The sequence below is a fragment of the Podarcis erhardii genome (assembly GCF_964252035.2).
Source record: "Podarcis erhardii genome assembly, chromosome: 10".
Lineage (NCBI taxonomy): Eukaryota > Metazoa > Chordata > Lepidosauria > Squamata > Lacertidae > Podarcis > Podarcis erhardii.
Genome location: NC_138500.1, coordinates 75,524,030 through 75,536,803, shown reverse-complemented (window position 1 = coordinate 75,536,803; position 12,774 = coordinate 75,524,030). Strand labels below are relative to the sequence as shown.

Below are 12,774 nucleotides of genomic sequence, written 5' to 3'. Positions count from 1 at the left end.
TGGTGATTTTATTTCCTAGTCCAAGGACGACAATGATGATATTTGCTGCTGGGCTTCAGTCTGTTCTCATGCATGTTCTCATGTTTCAAATCCCACAAACCTTTGAAACTGGAGACAAGAGAGGTGCCTTTGCATTAACAAAATGTAGAAACAGCTTTCCTTGTCTACCTTTCAAAAGGAAGTGAATGCGTACTGGCCAGCTTTCCATTACATTTGTCTCACATTATTTTAAGGATATACAAGGATTATGCCAAGCTGCCCTATGAACAGGGAAGAAATATGGAATGGGATTTGCCCCCCCCCCCCGCCCCCAATGCTGAATTTCAAAGACAGATGAATGACATATTTCCTTTTAAAGCAAGAACAAATATTTGTACTCTAAAAGTGAATGCAGTAAAAAGAAAAAAATAAATAAAGGAAGTTCAATTTCAGCACTTCTGCTAATTAAAGGTACTGTAAGACCTTGACTGAAGGTAACCAGCCGTTCATAGATGCTCAGGAAGGCCTCTTCTGGGTTTAATCTGCCAACTCTTGTGGCTGTAACTGGGCAACCTTCTAGGTAGAATGAATGATAACAGGGAGCAAAGCTTGGAAAAACACAGAGTAGATGCCAAGTGAGAGGTGTGGTGAAAGGAGTGTGGTGGAGTCTCCTTCTTTGGAGGTCTTTAAGCAGAGGCTTGACAACCATATGTCAGGAGTGCTCTGATGGTGTTTCCTGCTTGGCAGGGGGTTGGACTCGATGGCCCTTGTGGTCTCTTCCAACTCTATGATTCTATGATTCTATGATTCTAGGTTATTCAGGTCACTGAAGCCTTAACCTGGAAGTATTTTTATCCCGGATTAGTCTGGAGGCACCAGTGAGCTATCTCTGGGAGAGAGTTGTGCTAGGTGCTGCACAAGCCATTCTGCTTCACCCTTCCCCCCCCCCCAGGGCACCCCCAAGCCAGTGGCTCCCCAGTTTGAATCACAGTAGATCTGGAAACAGAAACCACAGTTTTAAAAGCTAGGACCCTTCCCTGAGAAGCTTACAATTTACATTTAAGCAGGGGATGAAAACAGCAAAAGGAAGGGGAAAGAAGCTGTTCTTAACCCAAGGTACTATTTCTGGGTTAGTGGAGTCTGTAACCTGAAGCATCTGTAACCCAAGGTACCACTGTATTGGTGCTTCAAAGGCCTGCCTGTTCCACTCAGTCTTTTATCACAAAGGCTCACCAACATCCCTCACATACAAAATGGATTGCCTTCTGCCTGCTGGCTTTCCTGCAGGGAAGCTTAATTGATTGAGAGGAAACTGCCTCAGGAAAACCCACTTTCTGCTGCTGCTGCATCGAGTTTTGTTTGCAATTCTTTTCTCAAGAAGGTGAAAATTATATGCCGTATTTCGAAAGAAAACCATGAACAGCAAAGTGATAAAACAGAACTCTGGAAGAGAAATTGAGTAAAAAGCAGCTTTTAATTAAGTGGATTTAAGTAGTGGGGACCCAAGGGTTATCTAATCCAGTGTTTCCCAACCTTTGGTCTCCAGCTGTTTTTGGACTACAACTCCCATCATCCCTAGCTAGCAAGACCAGTGGTCAGGGATGATGGGAATTGTAGTCCAAAAACAGCTGGAGACCAAAGGTTGGGAAACACTGATCTAGTCCACCCCCTGCAATGCAGAAATCTCAACTAAAGCATCCATGACAGATGGCCATCCAATCTCTGCTTAAAAACCTCCAAGGAAGCAGTCCACAACCTCCCAAGTCTGTTCTTCATTTAAAACACTTCTAGAACTCCTCATCGTGTTATTTCTTGCAGAACAATGAAAACTCATATTTTAAGTTTCCTATTAGGCCACTTGCATTCTAGTTACCTTTGCACAGTATTGTCCTTCCTCTGCAGCAATTGGCAGGTGGTGAGTAATCATGTTCACAACTATTAGCTTCTTCTGTGGTCTGTGAAGGACATTCTAAGCCCAAAGGTAACATAACTGTCTTGCACAAGTAATAGCACATTGAATGATGGCACTCTGAAGTGAGTGGGGATTCATTTGCTCCTGTTCTTGAAATACTAATGCTGCAAAATCTCCTGGGAGATGAGGAATGCCAGTTGCTCTAAGCATCTCTTCACATTATGCAATACACCCAGTTTCCCCCTGTGCCTTCAATTTCTGGCTTGGCTTGCTCCTTTGGCTGCCTTTCTGTGAGTATTTGGTGGAGGGCAGGGTCTCTTCTTGAACTTTTCTTGAGAGCTCAAGGGAGGGAACTAAGGAAAACTCAGCAGAGCCTGATCCCTTGGTAACATTACGGGTAGAGTTCGGTTTTTCTGGAGCTGTCGCTAGAGGAGAGCCTGGTAAAAATGGGGAAGACAAGTTGTGTGAATAAGAAAACACAGCTAGTGACAAACATAGTAAGGAAGGGGGAGCTGGCATTGGCTAGCCAAAGTAAATGTGTTGATTCACGTTGTCAGTCAGAAAGTAAAGAAAATATCTGACAAATTAGCATGCTGTCTATGACTTCACAAGGAATTCTGTTCACAAGGTGCCACAACACCCTCCTCCTCCTCCTCCTCCTCCTCCTCCTCCTCCTTTGCTACCAAAAGCTAAGGGCCAGGCTTGCCACCAGAGCAACTGCGTCCCTCTCAGTTTCCCTCCAGTTGGAGGGCAGCTGAGGGGGATGTGCCAGGCGTGCGCCAGCCCTGCACTGCTTTTTCGGGTCACGGTGGCTCTGGCACCCTGCAAGTGCAGCCCATAACGCCCTGCCTTTGCAACCTTGAGCTCTGGCTTTCTGCCCCAAAGGTAAATGGCAATCCACCCCTTGCGCACCCCCCTAGCTATGTCGCTGCTAAGGGCTAATCATATATATAAAAAACATTTCAAACATGGAAGGCACTTTCAGGCAAGAACTCACATGGAGTTCACATGTGTTCTGTGTCGTTTGCTGGTTGTACATGGTGGTATTTTTCTCTGTGTGCTCATGTTGTACAGCACATACAGAGCAAAAAACCTGGCTAAATGGACTTTGAAAAGATACCATCATGTATGAACCAGCCTCAAACACAACTTCTCTTCTGGAACTAGAAATCTACAATCTCTGCTTCTTCCCAATCCCTTCATTGTGTTTCTAATTCACCAATCTTCAGTGAGTTTAAGCAAAAATGTGAGCATCTTCCTTGATTTGCTGAAATCTGATTTGGACTTTTAATACATTATTTAAGTTTTCTCTGAGTACCAGGTGAACATATCAATCCATTATTAGTAGTATCAGTTGAGAAAAATTTCAGATGAATCATTTTAATGCAAAACACTTTTCATATTTTGAAGCAGTGTGTGTGAATTTTGCTGTTATCTTCTGACATTTTCATTCCCATTGTTTCCCCATTGTAATAGATAGAAATCAGCATCAATTTGAATGCATATACTGTATTTTCTAGGAAATCATAGAATTATAGGGCTGGAAGGAATCCAAAGGGTCATCTAGTCCAACCCCCTGCAATCACAGTTAAAGAATCAATATGAAAGCAATGTAGAACAAATAAGGAAGAATAATGGAAAAGGTCATTCGTTTTAGTAAATGGGGAAATTCCAGTTCTCAGCTCTGTTTTATAATCCTAATCTAGATCAACATGAATGTATGCATAAGAAATTCTATTTCTTTTAACTTTCCTGCCATGGTTTGTCTAACCTATATTAACATTACCATGCCTTATGGTTTTTTCCAGTGTGTCCGGAGGTGAACTATTTGACCGCATCGTAGAGAAAGGATTTTACACTGAGAAAGATGCCAGCACTCTGATACGGCAGGTGTTAGATGCTGTGTATTATCTTCACAGAATGGGCATTGTTCACAGAGACCTCAAGGTAAGGTAATTTGCTAACAGGACAGATCTATATTATACCATCAGAAACAGCTGTTGACACTATAAGCCTTATTCTTTCTCAATTTCTTGTTTCAAAATTTTCCATGTCTTTGAGAGTAGAATCAGGTGTTCCAAAAGGCTGTCACCAAAAAGAACAAGACCATGTCTAGTTCTCCCAATCCTCTAATAACATCTGATGAAATTCAGACTTCCATTTCTGGCCACAGACATGGAAGTAGCTGCCCTGAGGCTCTCTGGAGCCCCAGGGAGGCCTGGTTGGCGGGAAGGGGGGAGAGGAGGCTAATCTGGGGAGTTTGGGGGGGTGGAAATCTTTGCTGGAGGCACGACTCCATGCCAGAGAAAAGCCTCAGACACCGGTTGCGTGAGTGACCGATCCCCTTTTATTTCGGATAATTGGTTAAAAGTTTAAAAGGCACCCTTATTGATATGGTGTTGAAAAGGGTTTCAGGAACAATCCTGTCGTGTGTTAGTGAAGTTTGAAGGATGTTTACTGCTTCATTTGGAGCTGGGTCTGTTTAGTTTGGAAAAGAGGAGACTGAGAGGAGATAGGATAGCCATCTTCAAATGTCTCGAGGGCTGTCACAGGGAAGAGGGAACAAGCTTGTTTTCTCCTGCTCTGGAGGGTAGGACTCAAACCAATGGCTTCAGGTTACAAGGCAGGAGATTCCAACTCAACGTTCAGAAAAACTATCTGACAGTAAGAGCTGTTTGGCAGGGGAAGAAATCCCACAAGAGGTGGTGGACTCTCCTTCCTTAGGGGTTTTAAAGCAGAAGTTGGATGGTCATCTGTCATGGATGCTTTAGCTGAGATTCCCGCATTGCAGAAGGTTGGACTAGATGACCCTTGGGGACCCTTCCAACTCTACCATTCTATGATTCTATGACTGGATTTATCAAAAATATGTTATAGTTAAATAATAGTACTAGTAGTAACTGAAATATGAACAACTTATGGAAAAGGGTAAAGGAAAAAATAATGATAAAATGTTAAACTATTTTAAGTAAAGGATTGGGAAGTAGAACAAAGTATGTGCTATGATGCAGCAAGAAGGGAGGGGAAACACTGCAGAAACAGGGTGGGAAGTCAACTTTAAATTTGTATTAATTGGATGTAAATTCGTTAATTTTTTTGAAAACTAATGAAAATTAGTTGGCAAAAAAGAACCATCTTATGAAATTCACTGCATGGTGCCATGCCATCATACAATTTGTCCCCTTTCTACCACCCTGCCCTAGTGGCTGGCAATTCCATGGGGTTTGGATCCATATTAAATTAGTTTCACTTTGTACTATTCATTGAATCAGTGGGACTTCAGTCATGACTAAATTGCCCCATTGATTTCAATGGGACTGAAATCAACAGATGTCTGGATCCAATCCATAATGTCTTTGGTCCTTCCACTACAGGGGTGCTCATTTGGCATCTGGCTTCTTTTTGGTGCCAGGAGAATAAAATACACCTTTTAAGCCAATCAGTTTTGATTCATGCTGGAATCTTAGCTGTTCAGTTTGTATTGTTGTTTTAGTTTTTTGTGTAACTGCAATTTAAATGTTTAAGTAAGCACTTTGGGAGCTAAAGCATACAATAATGCGTCTGCTGAATGAATGAAATAATATTATGGAGCGGGTTGGGGTGAACTAAGCATGACCCAGTGTCGTACATAGTGTGAAGCTCTGCAGAAGGCTCTCTCTTGTTTGCACATGGGTCTCGTGTCTCATCAGCAATACCTCTGTGGCTGCAGATGCAGGCAACTTTAAGAGACTTTTAGCATTTCCCTGGATGTTCATGGGGAAACCTTCCCATCCTCCATCATGACCTTCCATGGTTATTTATGATTGTAGCTGTTTGTGCCATAGCAGCTGGTACTATAAAAATTTGGGACACTGTATTGGCAGGAGTTCATGCCTGTTGCGAATAAAAGGAGTGTGAGGAGAAGCTGGGCTGTTAGTAATTTTACATGTCCTGTTTGTTAGACTGTTAGTTCAATTCAGCTCAAGAATTAGTTGCTTAGTATCTTCTTTGCAAACCCAGGCTTATCCTAAAATAATGTGATTTGCAGGAAATAGCTTATAAGAATTATTCCTGACACAGAAGCTCTGAAGAGCAAACTCAAGTAATTCAGACAATGGTCTGGATAAGCTATTTTAAATCTTCTACACTTTGTACCTAAAGGAATTCCTTGCTATGTTTTTTAAACAGCTTAAGCTTATTAGCAGCACATGCCAAAGAGAACTATGAAATGTGACTCAAAGAAGGAGCATGAAAAGGAATTAATTTGCAAATGACTTGGGAGTTTATATAACGACACAATAATTCTGAAAAGTCTGTGGCTGCATCCACAGACACCTGAATCCACCCACTAGAAATGCCTGCAAGGCAAAGTTTTGAATTCTATCATAATATGATGATGACGCCTTAAATGGTGGTGCAACTCTTTACATCAGCTTTGGGTTTTGACCAGGGAATGCAGCAGTATTAAATCATTCCATCTGTTTCTTGTCGTTTCTTGGAATCTCCTGGCTGGAATATATATTGGGTTTATAAAAGGAATATGTAAAATTATGGTAGGAATTTGTACCACTTTCTTGGTAACTCTCCCTAATGTTATGGGAAATGCTGGCCACCTCTCTGTGCATGAATTGAAATATGTTCCAAGGCCTAATCCTGCAAGGTAGCTTCCAGGAACACACTAAGTTCATTAAACAGAGGCTGCACAGTGTCTGACCAAAGAAAAGGACCCCAAACAGTGGTGATGTAGCAGACCCAGAAGGAAAATCAAAATTCTCCAAAGTGTTTGTGTTAAGGAAATGTTTCATTGGATGTTAATGAATTATTAAAAGAATGTGTAGCAGGTTACACACTTCATAGCAGATCAGCCTTTGGGGGGTTTGATGTTGATCTGAAGCCAGATTTGCATGAATATAACTGCCTGGCAATTTAATGGGAGGCTTTACTTCATACCAGGAGAGAGAGAGAGAATACAGCACCTCTGCTCCACCAAACACTTTCAGTCCCCATTTTTATTATTTCAGGTACAGTACTCAGCATCCTTTTCAATCACTTGAACACAAATGAATATAGGGATACAATTTTATTGAATACAACAGATTGTTTTTGCTTCATTAGCCATACCTTTCCCTCCATGGGTGTTTCTGCCTGTATAAATGTTTCTCTCAAGTAGTTTGTCTGTGTTTCTATACCTTGCTACTGAACCCTGTCTCTGTATGATGCCTCAAGAGGCTGCACAGAAACATCTTGAGATGAATTCAGTGTTTGTGAAGTGGTTTGGCCACAACTCACCACTTACAGTTGTCCCCAGCCTTCAGTCTGGTCCTGAAAGGGGGGGGGCAATGTTGTGTATGACACTGTTGTAACATGAAGAACTTGCTTCCTTTCAACCGGACCTAGAAGTTTTCTCTACAGGAGTCCTTGGTGAAACTTCATTGCAATTGCAGTATTGCTGCTGTTTGTGCCTCAGAAGGGCTGCAACACACACACACCTGCCATGTGGTGCAATCTGTGCCAGATGTTCCTGAAACATATTAGGTAAAAAAGGAGGTGCAGGTGCATCTTTGCTTGAAAGTGAATAGATGACCAAATGCCGCCAAACTTTAGCCATTTTTTCTGACCAAATTACTGAATCTTTCATGCTTGTGTGATGGGCAGAAATCCACAGTCTTTGATGTGGAGAACACTCCTTCTGTTGAATGTCTGCTTCACTGCAGCTGTTAGAAGCAAAGGAGTCTGGTCAGAAAAAGATGACAGCCCACCTTACCTAGGATGACTTAAATGCAAAAGAGTATGAGGCTCCTCTACCTTTTATAATTATATGGAGAGGGAAATATCATCAGCTACTGTTCAAATCAGTAGCACCTGAAAAAAATCCCACCTTCTGTATTGCTGTTTAAGGTAAAAAACAAAACAAAAAAACTACAAGAGACACGACAAAGAGTTCAAGAGCCTGATCCCCAGTTGCATCTGCTCACACAACTCAATTGCATCCTGTCTTAGTAAGTTGTCACAAGACATTTTCATGCTAAACCTTACATCTGGCAAGCAGAGATTTAAAAGAATTATTATATTAAGAAACTGGATGAAATAGAGAGATACATTATTTAACCCAATATTCATGTCTCAGGTTTGTTTTCTTAATATCCCTGCAGCCTGAAAACCTGTTGTACTACAGCCAAGATGAAGAATCTAAAATAATGATAAGTGATTTTGGACTGTCAAAAATGGAAGGTAAAGGCGACGTCATGTCCACAGCATGTGGCACCCCAGGATATGTCGGTAAGCATGCTACAGCATAATTTTCAGGACTAGTTTCATGTGAATTTTCCACCGATATCCCTGGCATTTTCTGCACTGGTTCAGACTAGAACAATTGTTTATGGTAAGTCACCAAGCCACATGCAGTCCAACAGCCATATATTGTTGCCTCAGGGAACCTATTTAAGACTTTTGCTTTTGTTGCCTTCCTGGAAGTAAAGAAACAGGGGGAGGGGTATCAGGCACCTAGCAAGCCACAATTCATGGTTGATGAGTAACGTTTGGCCTTGGCTGGTCAAGGCTGTAAAGGCCTCTGGTACCAACAGTAGTTTCTAGGAGATGATTTGCTCTGGGTTTATGACACAGGAGGAAAGGGTTGGGGAAAAGCCTTCCTCACATGTTCTGGTCCCAATCCTGTTGCCCCTACAGCTTTTATCTAAATGTTCACTCATCTAATGTACCATTTAGTTTCACTCTTAGATGTTGAAGATAATTGGCTAGATTTGAGAGGTGTCTGAAACTTGAAGTTACCATCTCCTAATGCACATCTTTGCATCTGCCAGTTCGGTTGTAGCATTTGAACAAAGTTACAAAGATGCATATACAGTTTATATATCCTGCATCACATTTTGAATTAACTATAAAAAGTCATATATATTGTATCTATAATATATGAGATGCATTTATTTTGAGGTTTCCAATTAGTTTTTCTCTACTTGTAGTTAATTGTCTTTAAAAGGCCTGTGATTTTGTCTGGGTCAAGGCTAGCTAATGTGTTGCCCTCCAGATGTTAAATTATAGCTCCCGTCATTCTCAACCATTGCCCATGCTGGCTGGGACTGATGGGAGGGAGTTCATAAACTCTGGAGTGTGAACATGTAGGCTATCCCTGATCTAAGCTACAAATAAGCTCCCTGAATCCTTGAGAGCTCAGGAAATGTAGTCAGGATATAATATTGGCCTCAGAAGTCAGCACCCTAAAAATCTCAGTTTGCTTTTTGGGGCGGGTTGATGGTCCTCATTTTTATTATTTGCTTGCATGCGTGGTGCCATCAATGTGCAGCATAACAATGAGAAAACCCGTCCCTGCCCCGAGGAGAACCTGCAGTCTAAAAGCCAAGAGAGGGAGAGGATAAAATGGAGAAGGGGTGAATAGAGGAGGGATGTACATCTGTTCTGTTATTCATCCTTAGGCTTTGCTTCCATGGGCAAGGAGAGCTATGGACTTGTGTAAAAGGCTTCATGAGTGGGTTTTGCCATGGCTGCAACATTGCATAATAAAGGGCTCAGCCACACTTGTGCCACGGTTTCTAGCCACAGTCCATGATTTGTAGGCACAGACCCAAGTGGTGTTTTTTCCTTTTGCTTTCCCTTAGAAAACCCACTGTTTATTGTTGAATCAGAACAAAGTAATGTCAAGCTGAGGAAAACCCAACTGAGGGGTGAACAGCAGGTTTTCCCAGAAAAAAATGGTGGGAGGAAAATAAACATGCCTACAACCACAGATCTGTGCATTGAAATCATGGCAGAAAAAATGGGCAGAAATGGGAGGATGGATGGGCCCAAGCAATGCATTATTTATAAAGGTCACAAAATTCAGCTTTTGTTGTCATAGAATTTGGGGTGCCTACATGTATTATATTTACATTTAGTGTTGCAGAGTGCATACAGTACTATAAGAGTCCTCCAGCAATGTCAGATCCAAGAGTTCCAAATATCACCTAGTCAAGGCTACAGAAAGAGGAAGTGCATGCTTATCTCAAGCCTGTTAGGATTTTATCCTGCCATTTATTTAAAACTGCTAAAGAAAGTCAGATAGGCATGTGATAGTACTTTCACTGGACCAATCAAAATTGAAAAATGGAACAAACTTCTTAATTTCACAGAACTCTTCAGAGGGCAAAAACTGGTATTAATAGAATAAAAAGGAGGCAAATAATCTTGTGGTGGGAGAGAGAGACAGAGACATAGCCAAGAATCTTGAACTAGGCATCCTGGAACATGCCAGTTCAACTGCTCAGCCAATGTTACATGGTCTTGGACCATGTCACATGCATCCTCCTGGCAAATTCTGGGAATTGGCTAGGAATTTACCACAAGTGTACAATCTGTCAGGCATAAGACCGCACACAGACATGCATGTGCACATGGTAACTGTTTTTCTTGGTAATCTTGAAACATAGAGCAGATTTGATATTCCTCAAAATTCTGTGTAAGGATCATACCAACACATGTGATATTATTTTGTGAAATAGTGTACAGTTTATACCAGATTAGATTTTGGAGTTAGTTTGGTTTTGTGAAATTCAACTAGAAACCTTCTTTTTGAAGTTCAATCTATGAGTTGCATGAGAGCTAAGAAAGCTCATTTGAGCAGTTCATATTGCTGATCATTGATCAGAAACAATATGTCTCTAACAAGCATCTCTCTCTCCTCCCCCACTTCATTCTCTTGATTGAAAAGTGACGGAGGATGAGAGCTTTTTACTTCTATTTTCAGAAAATAATCCCATTATATTTTCTAAAACAGTAGTTATGTGAGAAGGAAACAATGTTTTGTGGAAATAGGGAGCTGCTGAGAGGATTATTTGGAGTCATGTCAACTGATGATTTGAAGTGATGCTGACTGAGTCTCCCTGTATTATTGACAACAAAAATAGATACGTGAAAGCCCTATGAAAAACTCATTTTGCTTCCCTTGGAATTTTTCTGATGTTTGACTCCATTTTCCTCTCCTTTCTCTCTTGTCTCCTTTGTTTCTGTCTCTCAATTTGTAAGCCTGTTGAGGCAAGGAGTGGTTATCTCACACAACATTCATGGATGACACAATATGAAGCAACAATAACAATAACAGATAAGTGCCATAAATGTGCAGTGGCAACATGCAGGAAGGCACAAGTTCCCTACTCCAATCCTTAGTTTGTAGACAACTTTTGCTTGGCGTTAATTCCTATCACTTTGTGACAGACAGCTAACCCTGCTTCTGACAGCCAAGGCAGATCATTAGTCAGCTTGCTAGAGGGGCAGTGACAGCTGTCTCTCTTAGATTCCTTTGCAGGTGAGGAAGCATATCATGGTGACACACTGCACTAGATTGTTGTCTTGTCCCAAATCTTCCATTTGGCAGCACACTGCTGCAGAACTGTCAGGATTTCGTAGTGATCAGTGTGAATCGAAGCTGTTGTGAAACGTGTCTTTTTCAAGTTTCCCAAAGTTTTGTGTTTTGTTTTTTCTTGGCAGGAAATTGATGGCCTTCCACCCCTTTTTTCTCCTCCTTGTTTTTGTTTACCATCCTCTGATCTGATCTGTCAGTTGCTGCTCATGAGTATGATTCACAGTTTAAAAATAAAAACTCTTTAAAATCTTAGCATTTCAAATGGTGGACGTGGGGCTCATGCCAGGAAGGTGACAATCAGGAGTGGCTCATATCCATTAGCAGGTGGAACACAGGACTGACTCCCCTCATCCATCTGTCAGCTGTTGGCTCAGAAATGCTTGAGATGGGAGGAGGGGATTTTGCCACTCCTTTGCAGAAGCAAGCATTTTCTTCTTGTCTAAGCCTCAAAATATATACATAAATAAGAAATATAAAGTTTATTTCTCAAATGTTTCTGACCAAGGACATGAACACATAAAATGGAACCAAGTGATTATGGTGGCACAATGGGTCAGTGTGTCTGACTGTTAACCAGAAGGTTGGTGGTTCAAGTCCACCCAGGAATGGCTGTGGGCAGGTTTTCTGCATTGCAGGGGGTTGGACTGGATGACCCTTGTTCCACATGCTCAACAACTTAGATGAATGCTTCACACACACACACACACACACACAATGTCTGGCATTTCTGAGGTTCATAATTCCAAGATTATGTTTCAGTGGCAATTGAATAGAGCAGGGGCAATGTATGTTACCTTCAGTGAACAACTGTTGAGTTTGGATTTTGGCTCATTCATTGGCTTTTGTGACATTTATGGATTTTCCTTCCCTCTCCCTCCTTCTTTCAGCTCCTGAAGTTCTTGCCCAGAAGCCCTACAGCAAAGCAGTAGACTGCTGGTCCATTGGAGTTATTGCATATATTCTGTAAGTGGTATCCAATGAGGTTACACTAGTGATTTCATTATTAATCTCAAATACTTTCACACACAGTGTGCCAAGTAGTAATAATAATGAATAGTGGGTTGTTTGCTCAGTGACCACCATTTTCAATCAGACCCATGGTCAGATCTCATGAATCATTCCGTTTTTCTAAAAATCAGTTTTCCTGAATGGGATGAACAGCAGCTTGAGGGGGGAGGCAATTTTCATTGTGAAAATGGTGCAGGAGGAAAGGCTTAACCCTGCTTCCCATTCTGTCCCACAGCCAAGTGACCCCATTGAGGTGGAAGTTCTGGTCAGAGATCCCATCTGATCAGATTTGGCCCTGAGTCTCTGAAGTATTTTAAGATGTTGCCTCACACTGCTATGCTTTTAAGCAACTGATATGTTAATGTTTTTATTATGATCATTGTACAGTGGTACCTCAGGTTAAGTACTTAATTCGTTAACCTGAAGCACCACTTTAGCTAATGGGGCCTCCTCCTGCTGCCGCGCCACCAGAGCATGATTTCTGTTCTCATCCTGAAGCAAAGTGCTTAACCTGAAGCACCAT

General features: G+C 41.5%; 1 protein-coding gene across 1 annotated transcript in view; it reads left to right on the top strand.

Moving 5' to 3' along the window:
• Positions 1-12,774, top strand: part of CAMK1D (calcium/calmodulin dependent protein kinase ID) — a 217,330-nt gene that overhangs the window by 186,546 nt on the left and 18,010 nt on the right. The window contains exons 4-6 of the mRNA XM_081879198.1: positions 3,700-3,838; positions 8,023-8,149; positions 12,131-12,206. Coding sequence (XP_081735324.1) covers positions 3,700-3,838; positions 8,023-8,149; positions 12,131-12,206 — 342 coding nt within the window. The remainder of the gene's footprint in view (positions 1-3,699; positions 3,839-8,022; positions 8,150-12,130; positions 12,207-12,774) is intronic.